At 40.0% G+C, this 21,563-nt stretch overlaps 1 protein-coding gene across 7 annotated transcripts in view; it reads right to left on the bottom strand.

Annotated features, from left to right (window-relative positions):
* The window catches only part of LOC117955261 (seizure protein 6 homolog), an 89,959-nt gene that overhangs the window by 31,625 nt on the left and 36,771 nt on the right, over positions 1-21,563 (bottom strand). For 4 of the 7 annotated variants that reach the window (XM_034889633.1, XM_034889634.1, XM_034889635.1 and 1 more), the window contains exons 2-3: positions 10,833-11,573; positions 10,243-10,364 (exon numbers count right to left, since the gene is read on the bottom strand). In XM_034889633.1, the coding sequence (XP_034745524.1) occupies positions 10,243-10,364; positions 10,833-11,573 (863 nt within the window). The remainder of the gene's footprint in view (positions 1-10,242; positions 10,365-10,832; positions 11,574-21,563) is intronic. The other 3 variants (XM_034889637.1, XM_034889638.1, XM_034889636.1) reach the window with 3 other exon arrangements.

The following is a 21,563-nucleotide window of genomic DNA, read 5'->3' as shown; positions in this document are numbered from 1 at the left end:
GGGGAGAAAAGTCCCTTTGAGTGACTAGTGCAAATTCAAAGCCTATTCAACCACATCTATTTCAAGCTCTTAGTGATATTCACAACATGTTCTGAAAGCTAATGCTGTCATAGGTAATGGGCTCGGGGCTCAGGTATGCCATGAGGCAGAAAAAAGCCAATGTCCCTGAGGTAATATGTGTGTAGGAGTGTTAGTGCAGCAGCCTGGAAAAGCTGAGACAGTGGGCAAGATGAGCACATTGCACAATGGCGGCAGCAACATGAGTTTGGCAGGTCGACTAACTGTCACTCAGTCAAAGGAGAGCTGACAACGAGTGCAGGGAGTCTAATGGACACTCTGAGACTGAGCTTAGAGGTGACTTCTTCCTGAATGATCCATGAGGTCAGCCACTCTGATTGATTTGGCTTTTTTCATCACAACCAGAATTAAACACAAGATCGCCCCGGAGGTTTTCAGACTAACTGAAAACACAGAGAGCAAATACACAACATGTGTGCATGTTACACAATCACCCTTGTATGTTTAAATAGAAAAACTGTGCATCTTGACATTGTGGCTTAGTTCAGTTGTTGCATGAGCTATAAAGTACAGTGTCACAGTGAGTATTAAGGGAATGCCACATGATTTTAGAATCCCTGTTTCTCAAGGACAATGGCAATGACAAAGCCTTAGGCGGATTTCTATTTTTTTCCCCACTTCTTCCTTTTTGTCTCTGAGTTAATATAGAGGGCTTGGATGTTTTGCAAATCAGGTTGCTTGAGCTACTGGCTCATGTTATAACTCCTTTCTTCACCCCACAGTACAGCACAGCAATTCTCCTTATCAATTTAACACCCATGCTCACATGTTTAAGGGATGAGTTGCGAGTGCAGACAACTTGGAATGCAATTGTCCTAACTGTGTTTGACTTTGTCTAACAAAGTTTGAAACCCATGGAGACACAACTCTCTCAACAATACATCAATTGATTGTTTTTGTTGCAGTTTTGTGTAATGTCGTTTAAACTTTAGACATTGTCAAGGAACTTCAACGAAAACTGCGTGCTTTGTTAGTATATGTACATTTGTAAGTCTACAGTGAAGCAAGGTTGAATTCATTGAAGATTTGTATAAAAAAGAAAAGGCCAGAGGGTGCAATTTCTTTCTTCTCTGAATTTAATTCTGAAATTGTTATTCTGTGAGGTGTTTCTTTTGCGGCCACCATTAAGTGAAGCTGCACAGTGAGTTGATAAGAGATGGCTGGTATTCCTCCACCAGGATTCATGAATATTTCCGTCGAGCATCTCTCCAAAAACATCAGGCTGGAAATCAAATGTCCTTCTTTCTGAAGCCCTCCGTGGAACTGGTGGAAAGCCTCTTATCCTCGATCAATTCACCCTCCCCTATCCCCAATCCATGTCTGGTATCAATCTTTAATGATATCAGAGGCTGGACCTACACACATTTAATACAATTTAATTGGGATAAAATGTCCTACCCTGGGCCAATACTTACTAACTGCAATTTCTACAAGACAATTAGTCCGAAATTGTTGTTTCCTGCTCACATAAAGCTGCCTGGACTGCTGTGATGAACTTAATACCGGTATCTGTCACAGCTTCATCCAGTAAACTGGTGCAGAACATTGCTGCTTGAATTATAACTGGCACCAAAAGATATGAACATATTACCCCTGTACTAGCCAACTTATTTTGGTTTGGAATTGCTAAATAAAATGTACTGCTCATTTTCAAAGTAATAAATTGCTTTTCTCCACATCTGATTTGCTGAGTCCTCATGCTCTGGTGTCGCCTTAGATTGATGGATATGCCTCTACTTGTAATATTATATTTGTATTTTCTTCTTATTCTATAGGAATAGCTTGTAACAAAGGATGACCATTTGCAAATAAAGTCCCCGGACATTGGAACACCCATCAGACAGGCTATATCTTTTACTTACTCACTTTTATATACTGTATCTTAACAAAAGATACATATTTAATGTTTTAACTATTTGTGTTTGAGTGCCACGCGTTGTTTCATTACATCATTTCTTTAATTTTGTGTGTACCTATTTATTTTTGATTATAATAATTCAATTCTATTTGAATAATATTCTTTCTTTGTTGTTCATCGAGAGCATGTTGTAACTGTATGAAGGAAATTGCTATATGTTTATGATCTATAACATTTTACTTATCAAGATCAGTCAGGTTTACTAAATTTAAAAAGGTGCCCTACTTCTGACAGTAGTGGAATTTAAACAGTTTTGGCTTTAATTATTATCATATATACTATACTGATATTAATCTGATTGCAAATAGCAGAAAAACAGTGTTATTTATAGTTTAAGTTAACATTACAACACATTATATTGCAAAGGTTTTTATTATGTGTTCATCTAATATTCAGTAGGCATTCTGATATTGCAACAGCTTATAATATCTTATCCAGTGAGGTCAAACAAATTGTAAGTCTGTGACCACTTGGTTAATATCAGGGAGGCTCACAAAGGACAAGTGAGGAGATAGTGGACAAGTGAGCAGTTCTACTGATAGAATGCTTGGTTCCAGAGGGCCCTATCATCTGTCATCCACCCTGGGACCTGTCAGCCCTGCCAGCAACAGCTGTCCTGCCTCAATTATGAATCATTGGCCATGTCAGGAGACATTCCACCACCTTATCTTCACCAGTGCTGGAGCCAAATGCCCAGAGGGAAATCTTTCTCTTCCTGTCTATCCACACACATATACATGTGGGCTACTGTACATGTGTGCATGTGTGGGTGCACGTACTGTATATGTACACGCACGCACGCATATTTCTCAGACTTTAATGAGAGCAGGCTTATATTGTGACTCCCAGCTGGAATCTCTGCTTCAGCAGACACATTTGCGGGACCAGGGATTTGGCTGACCAAGCACAAACCACAACATTATCTGTGGATGCCATCAACACATTGTGCTGTTCCATTTTGAGAATTGTGTTGATATAAGGAAGAATGTCTGTTTAGTGTTTTTACCCAGGTTAATAAAAGAAAAGCTCTTAACAATGCAAGAAATGTAAGACTGTCCTCTAGGTGTTGATTCAAATACCCTCGAGGATTTATTGCCTCCCTTCTAAGTGTTCCAGGAAAGTATTTCCTGAGTCCAATCAAAATAAGAGGACAAGAGCGAAGAGAGCCATCTCTCGACCCCTGAACACTGTCCTTTCAATCAAAACCACTATAATGAACAAACCAACCTGCAAGGCCACAATGCAATGGGGAGGGGTCGCCAAAATAAAGGTTTCAAATGAAAACAATGTTTGCAGGAGTAAATACATTAATTTTAGTATGTTTACACTTGCAGGGTGTTGCAATGAGGTGAAGATTCAACTTATCGCTTGCAAACAGAAAGAGGGCTGCCATGGGTTTTAATCTTTTATTACCGAGTCACCACTGGCATCTGACAGTCCACACAAGAGATAAACTAAAAGTAATCTGATCCATTCAATTAGGGACCTTCTATCTAAAATAAGGGCAAAGAAAATTATTTCTCCTAGTGCTTTGAAACAAACAATCTGTCAAACAAATTAGCCTTTTTACACATTGGCATGTAATCTTTATTCACCCATTTCTTAATTCATCTGTAAGCACACAGTATGTATTAACTGTCCGCAGAGGCTGGCTCTCACTGATAATTTACTGTTGAAAACATCTGGCGGTGCTCTGCAATGAACATTTACACTGGCTCGCAGGAGCCATTGCTGATGGAGAAATGAGCAGTATGTAATCAAAATGATCCCACTATACATGGAAATTAAATGACCCTGCTGCTGGGGGCAATAAATCAGCCGCCATTGGACTTACCAGCTGCAGTGTCATCATTACTAAGGCTGATGCAGTGGAGTACACTGGTAGTGTACCTCCCTCATCACCCCTTATCTCAGACTCCAGTTTGAATCATCTTGGTACACCACATCCAGTTTTTGTTTGCCTCCCGATGAAGTCTTGTATATTAAAAAAGAAACCTTTCAGTGTTCAGCATATGGAAAACGTTATCTTAATTGAACATTCATCTCTGTATAAAAAAGAGCCGAGGCCATTTCCTGTTTGCCCTGCGGTCTAAAACAATGGTCGCCACTGTACCAATCAGCGAAAGCTGAATGTTAATGAGAATGTGCCAGAGCCAGTGGCTGATTACAGTACAAACTTGCTCACTGTCACTTATGTCACATTGTGATTTAACATTTAGGCTCCTGAGAATTGCCTTCACCACGTAGCCCACTGGTGACCATCCTCTCAAATATGATCTTGTCTTACCTCCAGAACATTACAGTTAAGCAAGCACTTAGGCCCTCCGCGTTTGGAACACATTCGTAAGATGAGGTCTATGATAAATCAGCCTCACTCTCTGCGGGACCTCTTGGGCCTCGACATCTTTGTTTATTTGCTGCAGTGTGCATTTTTGCATTGATTTAAATTCATGCAATGCTAATTACTCTTCGTATTGTTTGGCATTTACTTTCCCAGCCTCATCGTGACACATGGAGTTGGAGAGAATGTAGTTTTATTGCAGACAGTTTTCTCTCTTTATGACAGCTAGCTGGGTGTAGGAGCAATTAGTGTCACCTGAAGTCATTCGTCTCGGGATGACTAGGCCCCATGAAGACTCATCTCAGAAAAGCCCTGGCACCCTATAAAGCTCATCAAGATCAAACTGGCCTTCTTTATATCCTGCCTACTCCCCCAAGGCACACCATGATGAAGGCTTTCCTCTGTACCATCTCAAGTTGATTAAAGGCAGCAAGCCTATCTTGGCCTCCATTACTCAGTAAGGCTCAGTTTCTCTGCAACATATCTGCTACGTGTTACATTCTTTGTGCTGCTGGGGAGTCACAGAATGACCTAAGCATATGCATTACCTTGTCAAAACGTCACTTTTAGTATGTCAGAGGCGAGAGGGGAGGACTACAGCCATCATTGTACTTTAAAGAGGAAATGCTTTTCGGCAGAAGTTTCACTACACTTTCTTGTGGCCCTTTCGTTTGATAAGAGCACTAGCTGTCACTGAACACCAACAAAACAAATTAAATCCACACCCTCATCAGCCACACTCCACCAGGTTCAATGCCATGTGCATTTTTTGCTTCTTTTGGAAGAAATACTGGAATTAAAATGTGTGTGCAAGGATCAATACAGCAATTCACCCAGCACGGAGAGGAGGCTGTGTGTCAAGTACTGCTTCTGCTTATTAACATGTCTATTGATTGGAGTCAGAGGAGCGTGGTCGCAGAGGCAGCATCAAATACCAATCGTTAACCCTTGAGTCAGGGTAGGCTATAAACACTTGGCATGCTCTCTAACATCTCAATCAGGGTGCTTTCACTGACCATCCGCCTCAACCGTTCTTCATCCCTACCTTAGATGTAACTCATTAGTACATGTAGCCTTGACCTAATTCGATTTTGAAGTTGTATTTTGTTAGGAAACATCTGAAACAATATTCAATCATTTGTGGATGAAAAACTCGGAAGCTTTAATTTGAGACTGAAGGCAATGTCGATATTCATGAAATGTAAATGAAGAGAAGTACAACATACTGTAAGAGTTTTGTGTCGTTTTTCACATGATGGTCAGTGCCTGTTTTAACCAACATAATCAAGAGAATAAAATAAAAAGGAACAATGAAAATCAATTGTACACAGGTGAAGTGAGAGGTGTAAATTCATTCATGTGTCCTGTTAATTTATCACCCAGGTTCACCCCAATAACTGACACTGTTTGAGACAGGGTAGAGGATAGACAAATGGAAACACTTATAAACGAGACCAGGATGGAAATAGTAAAAAAAGGGTGCTCGAATGATGTGGGAGCCAGAGGGAAATTAACAAAAATTAACAAAGTCCAAAATCTGAGGGGGGTCTCTTGTATCTGAAGGTGTCTGCCACATGTGGCATTGTAGTAAAATCTTAAACAACGCTCATTCTGTTACCTTTGCAGTCTCTTACCATTAAAGATGCTATATTAAAACTTATAATATAGGCTACGAGGGAAGTTGCCTAGACACTCAGCATGACTGCACTACATATATCACATGATGATTGATTTGATAGCACTAGCAAGTCCGAAGAAGTCACCTTGCCAATGTAAGGTAAATACCACCAATACATCTTAAAGATAAATATCACTGTCAGTTATGCCACCAAAATTAAAAAGGCCACCTGTGCCAAATTCATATTTGGCCCGGCTTCAATGATTGCGTGAACTAATCTGTAGCTATCCTCTGCCATTCAGAGTTCCGGAAAGTTCCCAGGTATTTTGAAACACCTTTCAGATATCTCTGATGGTGGAACATTCAGCGAATGGTCTACCCAACAACATCTCAATGCAAATTCCAAATTTGTTCGTTTATTTATTTCCACACGAGACGACTGGACACCCAGGTGTTATCACTACGTGTACATAAGACTAGGACATAGTTTGGCTATGAATGAAATTGAGAATGACACTCAGACTTAATCGTTTAGGCTATTTCTTTGTATTGCAAAATTAAATATTACAATTACACTTAATATGTTGGAATTAATTAAAAGGAATCCATTTCTGTAGACGGCGGCACTAACGCCTAGGCTTTTTAATTATATAGCCTTGTTAGGCTATGTGCGGGGTGTGCCAACTTTTTTATGAGATAGAGAGACAAAAACATAATTCGAGCACTTAAGAGAGGGATAGAAAAGAGCAAAAAATATGAGATATGTAGTATTGAACTCAAAATCCTCCCTCACCATCTTTTTGAATGATACTGCTTCAGCCTGTCAGAAAATGGAAACACTCCCCCAATCAGCCTTTGTGGACGTTGGGAGAAATTGGCCATGTCTGGGCTTATAACCCCTTAAAATATATCAACCTCTCTCAGTTCTCCCCACACAATACATTCATTTTAGAAAGAGTGCAGGGATGTGGCCACCATGAAACAGAGCAGGAACAACCTGTGCAGAGCCTGACGTGGGAGCTCCTTTGGACCCAGGCAGGTAGATCAGTGAGCAGAGGAGACGGAGAAATCAGAGTGGGACAGATGGCCTGGAAAGAGCTGATAGCTAGCTAACCCACTTAATTCATTTGATCAAATAAAAAAAAAAGCTCCAACACAGATTTTAAGCACTTTAATGCCACAGCCCAGTTCTGGAAAACCTCCATCTGTCCTCTAAAACCTTATTGCAAAAGTGACTGCAGTGAAGAGGAGGAGACAGGCATAGAGGACAGAAATGAGATGTGCTTAAGATATGGCCAATTCATTGGGAAAAATTACAGTAACCCTCTCTGGCTTAAGAGTTCTTCATCATTGTTAAACTTAATATAATTGCTGAGAATGTCATAAAAAAATCTATATTTTACATTGTCATGCATTAACTCATAACATAATATAGTTTGCATTACCTGTTCAAATGCCCTGCATATATTTAACTAGGCTTGTGCTGTGTAAATTAAAGTGCAAGACCTTTTTAAAGATACATATTTTTTCCGAGTTTATTACACTCTTGGTTTATCTCCGCGTTGAAAGTTGGTTTTACATCAGCCTTTTAATATTTGTGCAATTATTCAGCAAATAAATTGTAATGTGGCCAGAATCACCAGATGGGGCAATGCATTATGTGCTATTAACTGTGGCAGAAGTGTTGAACAGTCAGGCTGAGGGCAGTAAATTCTCCAGATACATTTTTCATCCTCCCTTTCCTAGAAGCCGCCAGAATGCTGAAAGGCGTTTTGACTAAGTACAGAAAAGGTCTGATCTTGCTTATTTATTCCCCACCGATATCTGATGTTTTTCAAAGCTGGTGGAAATCAGAGGGATCTCTGAGTATTATGTGTCTATATATATATATATACTGTATGTTTTACTGAAAAATAGGCTACTACATCACCATAAATATGTACATACAGTGTGTGTATTATATTACAGTCACCTCATCTGTCCTTTAGAGTTTTTTCTTTGACCTAATTCCCTTCCCTTGCCCTTGCAAACTGCTTGTCTGTCTGTGCTATAATGATGACTCCCTTCCATAACGGAGGCTGGTTGCCAAAACAAGAACATGCACTTCAACCATAATGTCCCTCCTACGGCTGCTCCGCTCTGAAGTGTGGAGCGAAAGCTGTTCCCCTGTGTGATGCTTGGCACTGTAAAGGGTATAAAAACCCAGCTGATCAAAGTAAATACTGAGACATGTATTTCTCTTATTAACAAATACCAGAAAAGACATATCTGGCCAACAAACTGTTCAAGATCTAAGCAGAGAAATGGCAGACATCACTGTGTCACGATGACAAATGAGCTCATCAGAGCAATGAATTTAGTCGCTACAACAACAGTTTGTTTCATTTCTCTTTTCTTATTGGATACTATAATATGAAGGATTAGTATCTTTAAAAAGGCATACAACGTGATGAAAAGTAGGAGTCTCACAATAACATTTTCTCACTGTTTAATTGAACTACGTAAAAAATCATCACTGTGGAAAAAACAATAAATATGCAGGGGAAAAATTGTCCTGCTTGCGTAACATTTTCTGTGCACACTTCTCCTTCTCAAGTCTGCTTTCTGATCCCCTTCATTCCTTTAAACCCCTGGGACATGAATAGCCTCCAGGCAGAGGAGCTTCACACATTGCTGATGAGAAGGTATGACACATACTTGACTTTAATTTCTATCTTTCTATCTTCCGTCGCCAGAAACAGACACCACGGCTCATGATTCTCTTCACTTGTGCCAGCAGTTGTCTCTATAGTGTGCCATCAGATCACAATCAGTTTAACTGTAAGAGGGAGGGAGACTGTGGCCCCATCTGTTCACACGGTGGTGCTGAAACACATGGCTTTCTTTAATTTCTTCATAAGAACTGGTAGATGAGTCGAGGGTAAAATATCTTAAAGGTCCCTTCACAGCCTTGCTGTTTTGAGAATTTTTTGTAGACTCAATGGAAGATGGAGATCTGACATTTCAAATGTAGTGAAATGCATATGTGTGTACGCTTGCACATGTGTAGGAAAGTGTGCCTTTGCTCACTGCATGTGGCTCAAAATTTCCTTGTGTTACCCGGAGGAAGCTTTCAGAGAAAAACACACTCAAACATATACTCTGTCAATACTTATCTTCGCCCTCCAGAGGCAGGAAGACAAAGCTCCCACGTTTTAAAGTCTCCTGCGGTAAATGAGGCGTTTGAGAAATTGCAAATGCCAAGGAACACACACACTGTCAGTTTAATTTTTCTAACCTTTTGTGAAAAGACTTACCAAGCAAACATTTCAACCTCAGACAGACCCCATCACTTGTGCCCCTATGTACCCACTCAACCCAACAATTTGTAGCCTGTCTATCTCCATCAACCCACACAACACCAGAAAATACTGTTACAGCTAAGACTAAACCAAAATATATCCATGCTCTTCATCCATTTTTTGCATATTATTTGCATTTTTATTTCACTTTTAGATAATTGTCACCTGATACGGCATTTCCTCCCAGCTCTACTGAGCTAAATAATGTCTTTCAGCTTATTGTTTTAATCATATGCAGATGCAGGCAGCTGTTTTCAGTTAAAACACTGCCCAGCATTAAACAGCAAAAAGAATATAGCGGCAACCTACATATTGGAGCAAAAGACAGATCATAACTTATAAACTGATGGGAGCTAAAAGGAGTGTAACTATTGGACTTACATTGGTCTGGTGGCCTGATGACAAATGATGCTGTGCTGGATGTGTAAATAGGAACTGTAAATGTCAATGTTGTGTACATAGTGCCCAGAATGATCTATTAATTTTAGTTTAAAGATGCAAATTTGAATTTACCAGTTTATCAGAAGTTGCACATGCCGTATATTGTTTAAACTTGCTAATAAGGGTGACATTAGTTGTTGATTTGTACATTTTTTAACAGGGAGGACTGGCAAACCGCCACATGAACAACTCCTTTGGTTCTTTATTTTTTACAAACCAGTCTGCTACTTCAGTACCATGGATCATCAATACACAGTACTGATATTTCAGAACCATGGGTGGCCATAGATTGTAACTTGCACAAACCTCATTTAAAGGATCAATGAGTCAGGCGGACTAGACTAAACAATCCCTCTGTCCCTGCGTTTTCTCTGCTGCTGGTGGAAGTAGAGGGAGGATAGCAGGTTTACAAGCGGCATGCATTTAAAAAAAAATTTGCTATCATCTGGATCTCATCCCCCCTCAAATCAAATACTGGATCATGTAATAAAGAGCCAGTACTGACCTGAACCTCAATGCCATATCCCAGGTAGACCGTAACCAGATAGTTACACTCCACTCCAGAGTCAAGTTGCTGCAGGATTTCAATGTTACCCTCAGGGTCAGTGAAATTCAGGCTGCATGGCTCTGTGGGAGACAGAAAAAAGACAAGTTATTCCCTTTTTTTCCCCGACCACTGATCTTTCTGACAGCCCACCTGTGTCACCATGGCCCCGTAACCCTCTAACTATCTCTGCAGATCTCCTCTCCGACACTGCTCATCTGGGCCGTCAGCCCTCTGTGGCCGGTGGAAAGGACAGTCAGGACACCTCAGGAAAAATCTGATTGTTTCTGACACATGAGCAACTCCGTTATCCCTGGTGGAGAAATGAATAGTGTGCAGCATGCAAAATGAAAAGCAGCGATGTTGATGACCTGATGATTCATTGGCTTGTCCTCTAGGACGGATGTGTTTAATTTAAGGGGGAAGGTACTCTCAATTTTTAATTTCCATTGGGGGAAAAAACGTATTTGGATACTGCTGCTATTTATTTCCCCAAGTTGCTTGAATGTTCTGCTCAGTACATCTTTGAAAGTCAGAGAAAACAGGCCTACCTGCTGTTTGCATGGTGGTGATGGTGGTGATAATGGTTGTGGATGTCGTGGTGGTACCTTCTTCTCGGGTAGTAAGGTTAGGGAGGGGATAATCTGGGCTGGTTTTGTTTTTCAATGCAGTCTCCCTAGCCTCCCCTTTTTCCATCTTCATCGAGGAGGGTGCCAGTGTGGCCTCTACAGGAGAAGGACTCCAGCTTTGGGGCTGACTTCTCTGCAATGATACGGAAGTCACTGGGTTTTCATTGATTGAACCTATATTATTCGGTGTCACTTGCGTGGTGAGGAAATCTGTTGTTGGCTCTACCTTGTCAGCCCCCCTTGTCTTAGAGGACTTCTTTTGAGGGAGAGACATGGGTGGCCTCGGTGTTGTGGGAGTAAATGTGGTCAGTGGGGTGGTGGCAGCCTTAGTGGCAGTGGTGGCAACGTCTGAGAAAGGTGGGGCATCTGCATGTGGGACAAGCTGAGTGACAGGGTCTCCCGCATCTGAGGCGGACACCGAGCCTGGCATGGTGGAATATGCAGCCACAGAGCCATCACTCCTAAAAAAGTGCTGGTCCCCCTGGAAATCCCTTGTAAGTAGGTGTTCGTGAAACCGCAGGCCCTCGAGAACAGGCCGGTGGTTGGGGATGTTCATTGGCGAGACAGTGGTAACAGAGTGCACTTCGCTCTCTGTGTCCTGTGTTGACGAGTCCCTGGCAGGGTCTGGTGTTCTCCTACTGATGCCATAGCTTTCCTTTGGAGCTAAGAGTAAAAAGAAAAAAAAATGTCACAGGCCAGTAAGGTACAAAAGCAACATCCAGTACACAGGAGCAGTACATCTTTTTTGACAATTTCATTATAAAATCATCAAAACTGTGTCAGCCTGTAATCTACCAAAACGATGCCAAGGTGAGAGGCTGTCCTTTTCTTGTTGCTATTTAAATCAGTTGTGTGTGTGTGTGTGTGTGTGTGTGTGTGTGTGTGTGTGTGGGTGGCAAATTATGTATATTCCCTTATACCATCCAAAGAAAAAAGGGGTCTAATGGGTTGACATTTGTAGATCACCACGTACTAACCTAGAGTATACATGGTATAATAGTATAGTGTGCTGTGTACAGTTTGTTTTCAGATGTATGTCCAGTGATCAAAATCTGATTCTGACATGTCATACCGTACATTCCATTAAATTGACATGAATAACAATTTTTCATCATTTCAAGATGCGGCCCATTTTACAGAATAATGTAGTGTTGAGTAGCACCTTACAGAAAGCCAGTTTGATATCAAAGACAAGTTCCACTATCGCACTCCGCAGGCAGTACAATCTCGGTGCGGAAAAACACTAGGCAGAAAAAGTATGGCTCTTTGTGAGATAAAAAGGTTTAAAAGCACATCTTTTTCTGAGGATTTTTATTATATAAGTTCGACAGGAAGAACATTCAAACTAGGAAGAAACCGTAAACAAACAAACTACATGTTGTACATAATTGCAAGTCACAGAGGACATTTGATTGAATTGCTACAAGTTTAAACATGGAACGTTTACAGTGTAAAAAACAAAAGATGTTCTCTTCAGGCCGGGGATTTTGACCTTTTGCCAATCACTGAGCTTCAGTTTTAACTTAACCGCCACAGAAACACAGTTTCAAAAAATAATCGCCTGCCACAGACAAATGCACGCATTTAATAAATTATCAAAAATGATAAACTGCTACAACTGGTTGGAGGTAAGCAACACACAACTGAAAAGAATAGGATAAAATAAAGAATGGAAGGATTAAAGCTGCACGTTAGCTACACCTGTCTTGTCAGCCTAATGTGCGAAAGACGCACAAACAAACTTGCTTTAGCTCTCTCCTTATAAGGACCAACTAAATGTAAAGGAACAGTAAAGCCCAATATTGAACTCATTATCTACTTCCTTCTATACCAGTTTCAACATCAAGATAGCTTTAACAGCTCAAGAAAAAAAGACAGGCCAATCCGTTCATGCAGTGTACGTTTTTACTTTTTTTGTAGCCACAATGATTGCACAGTGAGTCCAAAAGTGCCATATTTACCCCATTAACTGCTACATCTCTCTCACATCAGTTGTTTGGGCACAATCTAATGAAAGCATGGTTCCCACTCCAAACACTCCAAATCCTTCAGACAGTGTAATACTAGCAAAGACAAAGTCTTTGTATGTGGGTTTGACAGGACCGCCATCCTGAAATGATCAACTGTTCTTTGGGCCGGCTGTTAGTTATACTTACTCAAATAACAACCCAGATTGGTTTCCCTCATTCCCTCAAGGCTTTCTGTGGAAATATTTCAAAATTCCAGTGCTGACTGGCTGTTTTTAAGGTGTGTGTTGGCAGAATTTGTTTCTGTCTTGTTGAGAAAGAGGTAGGAATACAGGCCTGGACTTAAAAAAGAACACGTGTGTGTTGAAGGCAATCACCATCTTTTTAGGATAGAGAGATGAGCTGATAAAAAACACTACAACTGGCTTTGAATTCTTGTTTTTATTTCTGGCATCAATGCAATCTCCTATCTTTCCATCTAATTTCATCTAAACATCAATTGTATGTGTTTTTTGTATTGGGTAAATAACTAAGATAAATATCAAAAACACTGACGGAGTTCATATAATCCTTATGTGTACATGAAACAATGCAGTCAGCTTTGACACTTTAATTAGCTTACAGTCGTTTGTCTTAATGAGGCAGAAAAGCTGCCAGCACACTTTTCATGCTTGGAAATGAAAGGATGTTGTTGACACAGGCAGCAAAAGAGTGAGATTACGTCATGGTGACTCTGTCAACTACTGCCCTCCAAGAACAGAAAGGCTGGAAGTCAAAACCGATGTAAGATTCATTTAAAAATGGTCTTTAGAGGTCTGGTGAATGATGGATGATGCAACGTTTGTGCACACGATCAAGTTCAAGTAAAATACAGTAACATGTCATATCATGGGTGTAACAATATTCTCAAATGCTTTTCAAGGCAAATGTGTTTGACATTGTGAAAGGTTGTGCCTTCAAATTCATATTCCGATTTCCAGAAATATCTGTTTTGTGGTGAGTTTCAAAGTCAGTCTATGCTTGTTCGATTCCCCTGCAATCAGTTCTTAACATCTGATTACAATTGCTTGCGTATTGTACAATTGACAGGCTCATTTTCGGTGTATTGATTACAAGCTTCTCCTGCATATGAAACAGATGAAATCTGCTTGACAGGAGGAAAATGTTCACCCTGGAAAACTGACTTTGTCTTTATTGATTCTATGAGGATTCCCATAACAGGAAACATGCATTTAGGTTTTAAATGATGAAATTGGTGACTGAATTAATGTGAAAATGAACCGTGCCACAGGAGAAGCTCTGCTTTGCTCGTAAAACTTCAAAAGTAGCTGTAAGCCACTGTTACATTTCGCTGATGCAGGGTTGTCATACCAGCATCTAGCGCATAAAAGTTTGATCGGGCTATTCCAAACGAAGAGTAAACAATTTTGTTACAAAATCTCTTCCAGGCTGACAAAATTGACACACGGTTTTACATTATACTGGCAGATGCGACGACACCACATTATCTTTCTTGGCGACAGAAGCAATTCAAAGATCATTTGATGTTCTAAGATGGAGGAAAAACATGTCCTTGTAGCCTTATTCTGTCAAAACAAGAACAGTGAAAGCCGCACTATAAAGGCAAAATAAGCATAGTTGACATGTCTCACAACCAGCGAGAAGAAAGAGTGTAAGGGGAGGTCTTACACGCTTACTGATTGAAGTTTATAAGGCGGTCCCCCCTTCTCCTCATAATTGCAAAGAGTAGAGGAATAGCTAACATAGTTTATGGTAAAGCTGTAGATTTATGCATTTGATATTATTGTTCTTGCTGCACCGTACTGCAACTGCCTCTTTATTTCTTATATTTGTCTCTCTCTCTATGTCTCCATCTGTGTTGGTCAGCTGTTGACCAATGAGTTGCTGCCCTTCAGTCCGAATATTGACTGAAAGTGGAGAGTGAGAATGAAGAACTGGGTAAATCCAGAGTTTCTCATACACAGATCAATACCGAATCAATGTGTACAGGTTGGAGACCTCACCCTGGTGATTAGAGGAGCGAGTACAGCTACCAAACTGTTCTCATTTCTCAAACTTAATTGGATGTTTACAGTCGAGGTTTCACAGAATACAGCCCAAACCGGAATTTTAAATGCACGTTGCTGAGTATTAATGTAATGTAAATTTATTTTATTTACAGCATAGCTTGTGCCAGTCACTAATTGCTTATCTTTCCTGTAAATGATGTGACATGCCTTGCATCTGAGCTGCTAAAAAGCCAGACAGATGAAAGATGAAATAAAGGCTGTGTTGTGAAATTTCATGTTTACACAAATATTAGCACAATGACAGCTTAAAAATTAAGACCACAAGCCTACATACAGCAGCAAGAGAAAATAGACTTTGGTAGAACAGCTATGTTCATGTTGTCAACAAACATTTGTTTAAAAACTAGCTTTAATGAGATGCAAACACTGTTGTAATACAACCGTGTATTACTGCCAAATTGACAAAAATTACAACCTTTGCCAGACCCTGTTTCTTTATATAGAAACACAGGCATGTCCTGTTCTCATGTAATTCCATCCACAGTTATAAAATCACACCCTCCTGCCAGCCCATTTCAATGTATTTTGCTTGAAGGATGTCATATAGATGTAATGTGCTGGCATAACCAGGCTACTGTCAGAACAAAGTGATCTTGATGTGCACTGTCAGGTCCAAAGAATGGGTGTCATGCTATAACGTTCAGCCATTCAAACAGCGGCAAGTTGCATTGTCACAGCCGATGAATACAATCACAAAGACATGATAGATGCTTACTAGTGTAACAGTTGTTGTGTATTGTTGTCAAAAGTCAAAATGTTTTGCCATAGGGTACAGCGTGCAAGTGACAGCCGCCATACGTAGAAGCTGATGTGAAATTGAATGTATCTCAGTTAAACTTGATTTACTGCTGTACATCCGAAAGCTAAAAGTACTTGCCATACCGCACGCTTGAGTGGTTATGAATGTAACTGCATTCCACCCCACCACACTAAAGCTGGTTAATTACTGTTGAGCTAATTCATAAATTAAAGGTGGTAATTACCATGACAGAATGAGATTACTGTTATTTTATTCTGAGCAGTGTCACAAATACATTAAAATACCATTTATTGTCTTTGGGGAAATGCACTTAGTGAAATGTTTCTCTGTATGCACATTTAGGACATGTTAGGGTCTCAGAGGAAGCCGGGGGGTCCTAAGAGTGTGGAAAACTTCCACCTGTTTTTAAAGAAATTGATTGTGTCTGCATGCACCATCACATCTAGCCATGTAATGTAACCAACCCTGAACACTGAAGTCAAATAAGCAGCCTTTATTACAAGACATGCTTCTAGTTACTGATGCAGATGAATCTGACTAGACAGTGTGAATTTCTCAAAACAAGCATGTGCTAATGGTTCAGTAAAACTAATCTATGTCCTGAGGTCAAGTGAGTTAAGTTGTTAATCATGTTTTTGACTTATTCTTATCCTTAAATTAATGTTTGTGTGTGGTCCTACTCTAAATCTTTAAAGGTTGTCTTGCTGGTTAAAGTATGAAAATTAAGAGGATACATTGTTCACACAGTTTAGCATTTTATTTTTCAAACCTTTTTCTTGCTTGTCATACACAATTGTTTCAAGTTGTTGTGATTGCATGCTGTCTCGCAGTAAAAAGAATGTCCTTTCTGGGACGTTATCTGGACTTAGCTGAACGTCTTAACTGGGCTGCTCATTTGTTTTTCTCTACACAATAAAAGCGTAAGAGAAGGCAGATGTGGTTTGACTTATAAAATGATGAAGCATACCTGCAGTTCCTTTTCTCATCTTTACTAAATAGATAATAAAGAGCGTCCGGCCATGCTGATTATGTGTGAGTGGCAACACAAGCTCATGCTTTGCCCTGATATCCCATGGATCCATGGCAACCTCTCCGCCGTTACTGACTTAGATGACAGAGAGAGCAATCATGGAGTAATCCTCCTCAAGATGGCAATACATAGCCTCCTCTCTTCAGTTGCATATCAATGGAGTCATCAGTGAACGCTGTGCATGGAGAGAGCACTAATAAGAAGGGACAAGCCACACTTGAGGCAGGCTGCTGATCAACATCAATCTTCTTATATCCAGGGGCTTTATTTCCTTATTATTACAGAGAGCCACTAGACAAGCAAATCAATAAGAAGCTTCCGCTGGGCTCAGATACGAGGCCTTCATATCACTCTACATGACTCCTTTTAGGGTCCTCAGCGGAGCTTGGAGCTCATGAATTCCTTCTAACATAAGGTGAACATTTCCTCGTAGTGGCAGTCAGTGCAATTCTTGCAGCATGTGTTGATACTATACTTGTTTGCATGCAGCCATAAGGAAAGACTATAGGAAATAATGGGGTGAAACTGATAAATGATTCCATTAGTTAAGTTTCTAAATTGATAATTTAATGTGGTTTGTGGGTGTGACAAGTGCATGGAGCTGGAAATAAATAAGAAAGAAAGAAAGGTAGCAGAAAGAAAAGGAAATTAAGTGAGCACTGGCAGAAAGAATGAGCCTTTAAAATGAAAAAGGTCAAAAAATCCCTCAGGGATTTCCAGTCTGAAGTCAGAACAGTGCATCCTTGAATGTGCAGAGATTCCAATTTCTGAGCCCCACAAATTTCTTTTACTGTCTGGTTTTTGAGTCATGACGATAACAGTGTATTGAAATGAGACACACTCTTATCCTCCATCTGCCCTTTGACTTCATCGAGCGGAACCATAACTTTTCCCTTTCATTTATCACGGCCTGTCTGTGTTCAGGTTCATTGAGCATTGTCCTTCAGACAGGCTTTAAACAAACTGTGTCTTAATGGTGCTAGAAAGCTCGTAAGACCTGACCTTTAAGCTGGAGCAGAACAAAAACAAAGCTACCCAGCCCCGCTATTTGCATGAAATCTACTGTAAAGCACTTAAGCTGCAGGGGGTAAATGTCCCAACCTTAAACAAATCTGAACTCTATGGTTAAGGGTGGAATGTGGTTTAATTGGCAATTATTCATTTTATAATCTATCATCTCATGTCACAGTTCTCCCCATTTTGTCTGCACATTTGCGTCCTTTGTTTTCTACCAAGAAAGGAATGAATGAGTGCGTGTCATGTACAACTGCCTGGTATTAAAATCACATCATTTTCTGTAATCATGGCAGAATCTTTCTTATAAAGAAGCTGGATCCTTGTTGTAATTCAATTTACCAATGTGCTGCATCCTAAAATAAACTGGGAAGAATGTCTCTTTTCACACTTCATTTCCTCCCATTAGTGTAATTTATCTTTTCATTTTCTCCTCATTTACTCCATGGCGGAGTCAATTAAGAGCAGAGCTGTGTGTGAAACAAGACTTACAACTTTCAAATCTGTAGTGGATTGTTAAAGTGTAACGAGAGAAACTTGCAAAATGTGTTTTGAACTTGTCAAGATTGAAGTTCTGGATTAACAAAAGATACATTGTATAACTACTACTTGGCTCCCTATTTAGTATTATTAGATCCCAGCTGAATACTTTGACATTGCAATTATATAACACCAATGTTAAGAGGACACAATAAGTACAGTAATGGATTATTCCCTGAGGGTGCAGGTTGTACATCTGGCTCTCCTCCTCACAACACAGACATTAGTGGTGAATGTCAAACTTGATTGATTTCACCCATGTCCCATCCATCCCTTATGAAATCAATCCCAAACGGTGTTTTAACCCTATTGTTTCTCTCCCAGTTTAGTATTATGTGTCATCTTCCGCCACGGCTCAAATTCCTGTGAGCTGGAATGAGCCAGAAACACATAACTAGGCCCAATGACTGGAAATGATGTGCATTCATTTCCCAAGAAATATGAGCCCGATCTGCCACATGGTGGCGCTACTATTAACAATAATAAAAAAAGAAAAATCCAGGTTGCAAGTCCAATAGAGTTGAAATATTTCACACATGCAGCTCACTGTGCTCTACAAAAAAGCCTCTCGGACCATAATGATGATGTGAAAAACTGTAAAATGAATAGAAATTCCTCAATTTTCATCCTATCAAGCCTTGCCAATTGAGATACACAGTTCTACTATAAATGAGCAAGATTGGTGAAAAAGCATCATTAGGCTTAGCAGTAAATTGGTGTAAGTGTGGGGCTATTTTGAGCCTTGTTAGTAGTATTTTTTACTAGCATTTATGAGGTACTCAGCGGTTGTTTTAAGCTAGAGACACATTTGATTAGCGTGGAAACATATTCCACAGAACAGTCTGCTACGTACACGTGTTATTAACCCCTGGGTTCATGTAGGTTGTCTGATTGGAACTACCTGTAGACAACCTGTTGGGGGACCGAAGTAGAAAAAGTTACATAGTATTGTTTCTATTTATGGAAGGGCGGGGTCATTTGAACTGTTCTGTGATGCAAAGGCTTATGGGAAGCAAAATATAAGTTGTGACCGGTTTCTGTCCCAGTTAAAGTGTGTTTTATTGTTGTTATGCTAATGTTGGGGATGCATTTATGCATGTGTTTTAGTTTTCTTTGTTAGTTTATCTATAATTTCTTGTTGCCCCATGATGGAGACCCTGGTACGACTGATAGCTTCTGGGCAGTGAGGAGATGTTAAATGCAAATCGGAAATAAAAAATAGGTTCCTCAGGGATATGCTCTTTGAAGCACATCTCATTGAAAATTGTCAGTGTCTGAAGATACTGTGTCTTCCTTCTGTTTGTTTTTGAACAAATGTGTTCTGCACCTTGTTCTTAAAATTAGATTGTCACAAAGAAAAAAACATTCATGCAAATTACTGTCTTAGTAGTGAGAAGTAGCCTAACTTAACATGCTTACTCCAGACAACAACTCAGAAAATAATGAAGTGTACTAAGGATTTCTAGTACCGACTACTAATGTAAACTTGATTTGTCTACTGCTCTGTCTCAACACAACCTGACCTGTAAAGTTCCACAATAGACTGGTTCCACGCACATTACTCGCAAAGTCAACTTATTTAAAACAAAAGGAACCATTATTTGTTAACAGTTTTAAAAGAAATACTTCAAGGTAAGTATAAGCAGTATTTTTTGGTCAAATGAATCCAGCATCAGGCCTGCAGCTCGCTTCACTCTGACAGGAATATCCAAAGAATTTCCCTCACCCCAACACCCATGCAAACAAGAAAAGTGTTGCCTCAGTCTTCCGCTCTGTGGGAGTCTTCTCCTGCAGAGTCACCTTCCTTTGATACAGGCCTCCTGGCATTCACAGTGAAACTGTCTCTGTGTCTATTTAAGTACATACTTGAGATTCAATAGAGTTTACCATGTGCCTTATTTCTTACCTGACCAGATGTTCAATGTGTCTCCCTCTTTCATGGTGTGACATACAGAACAATACCACTTCTGTGATTTGTGCTGCCTGGTGCACTCACATCCATACAGTACACCAACATCTGGGCTACACAAATCTGTAGTTCCCTTCAGTCCCACTCACGTTACTCTTTTGTCAGTGACAACCAAAAAGTGGACAAAGAAAAGCCATTAAAATGGTTATACTGTGTCATTTTTCAGGACGATATTAGGGACGATGATTAATGCTATCAGGCTGAACATTTGCGCCGTGACATCTCAAATTGTGGTTTTAGTTTCCTGATCTCTTGCTTCGGGCCAGTGCCGATCATTTCCACATGCTGCCATGAAGAGCTTGTATTTCATCAATGGTTTCTGATGTGGCTAATAACAGACACAGGGGAAATCTATAGTTTTCAAGGAATTGCTTACGAAACAGTTTCCCTCCTTTCACTAGTTCATGTTTTAAAGGGTGGATGTGAATGCCCATGGATGGAAGGGAAAGGGTGATTACTGCAGTACAGATGGAATGCACAGAGCAGAAGCTATCGTACACAAGTGGGAGCCTTGACCTTTATGAATTTACAGGATTGGTACGAAGGAGGTGGACTCTCAGAATCTCAGACCAAAATCACTTAGGCACTTACATCTCCTAAAATTGGTCCACAGGTATATTCTGTGCTTTCTGCTCAAGCAAGTAAGCAACATAAAGTGGTCAAAGGGACTAGAAAGGAAGAGAAAAGTCAGGAGGAGCAGTGATACGCTGTTTGAAATGGTTGTATGTTTATTGCACATGATGGTTGAAGCTCTTGAAAGGAAAGACAGCCACGCAGAGAGATAGAAAGACCCACCATTAGGTTATCATTCTTGGAGGGAGATGTAATTTTCTTCCCTCTAAATATGACAGATACATCTGCTGGAACAGCAGCTGGAGCTGTAAGATTGCATCTACTGTAAGTGGGGTGACAACAATCACCTAACCAAAGAAAAGAGGCTAGAGACTATTGGTCTTGTTTTGATCAGGACCACGGGCTTATTTCTCACAATAGAGCTTTCTATTCTATATTTTGCAGTAACAGAGTTATGTTTTTGGCATCTGATTCCTGTATCAAGCAGTGTTAAAAGAGAACAGTGCATCTGCCATTAACCTTTTTCCATTTCTCTAGTAACCAATGTGTTTTTATTCACACAGGGGTGTTGCACTCATCAGTTTTTTTACAATAAAAAACATTGAAATGTAATCGATTGCAAACCTTGTAAGACTTAACTGCATCAAATCAGCAATTTCACAAGGACATTTACAATGCAATCTTGAAACAAGAAACCAAATATAAAAACA

The sequence above is a fragment of the Etheostoma cragini genome, chromosome 13 (genome assembly GCF_013103735.1).
Source record: "Etheostoma cragini isolate CJK2018 chromosome 13, CSU_Ecrag_1.0, whole genome shotgun sequence".
Classification (NCBI taxonomy): Eukaryota; Metazoa; Chordata; class Actinopteri; order Perciformes; family Percidae; genus Etheostoma; species Etheostoma cragini.
The sequence above is the reverse complement of the archived record's forward strand: the minus strand, read 5'-3'. Positions and strand labels throughout refer to the sequence as shown.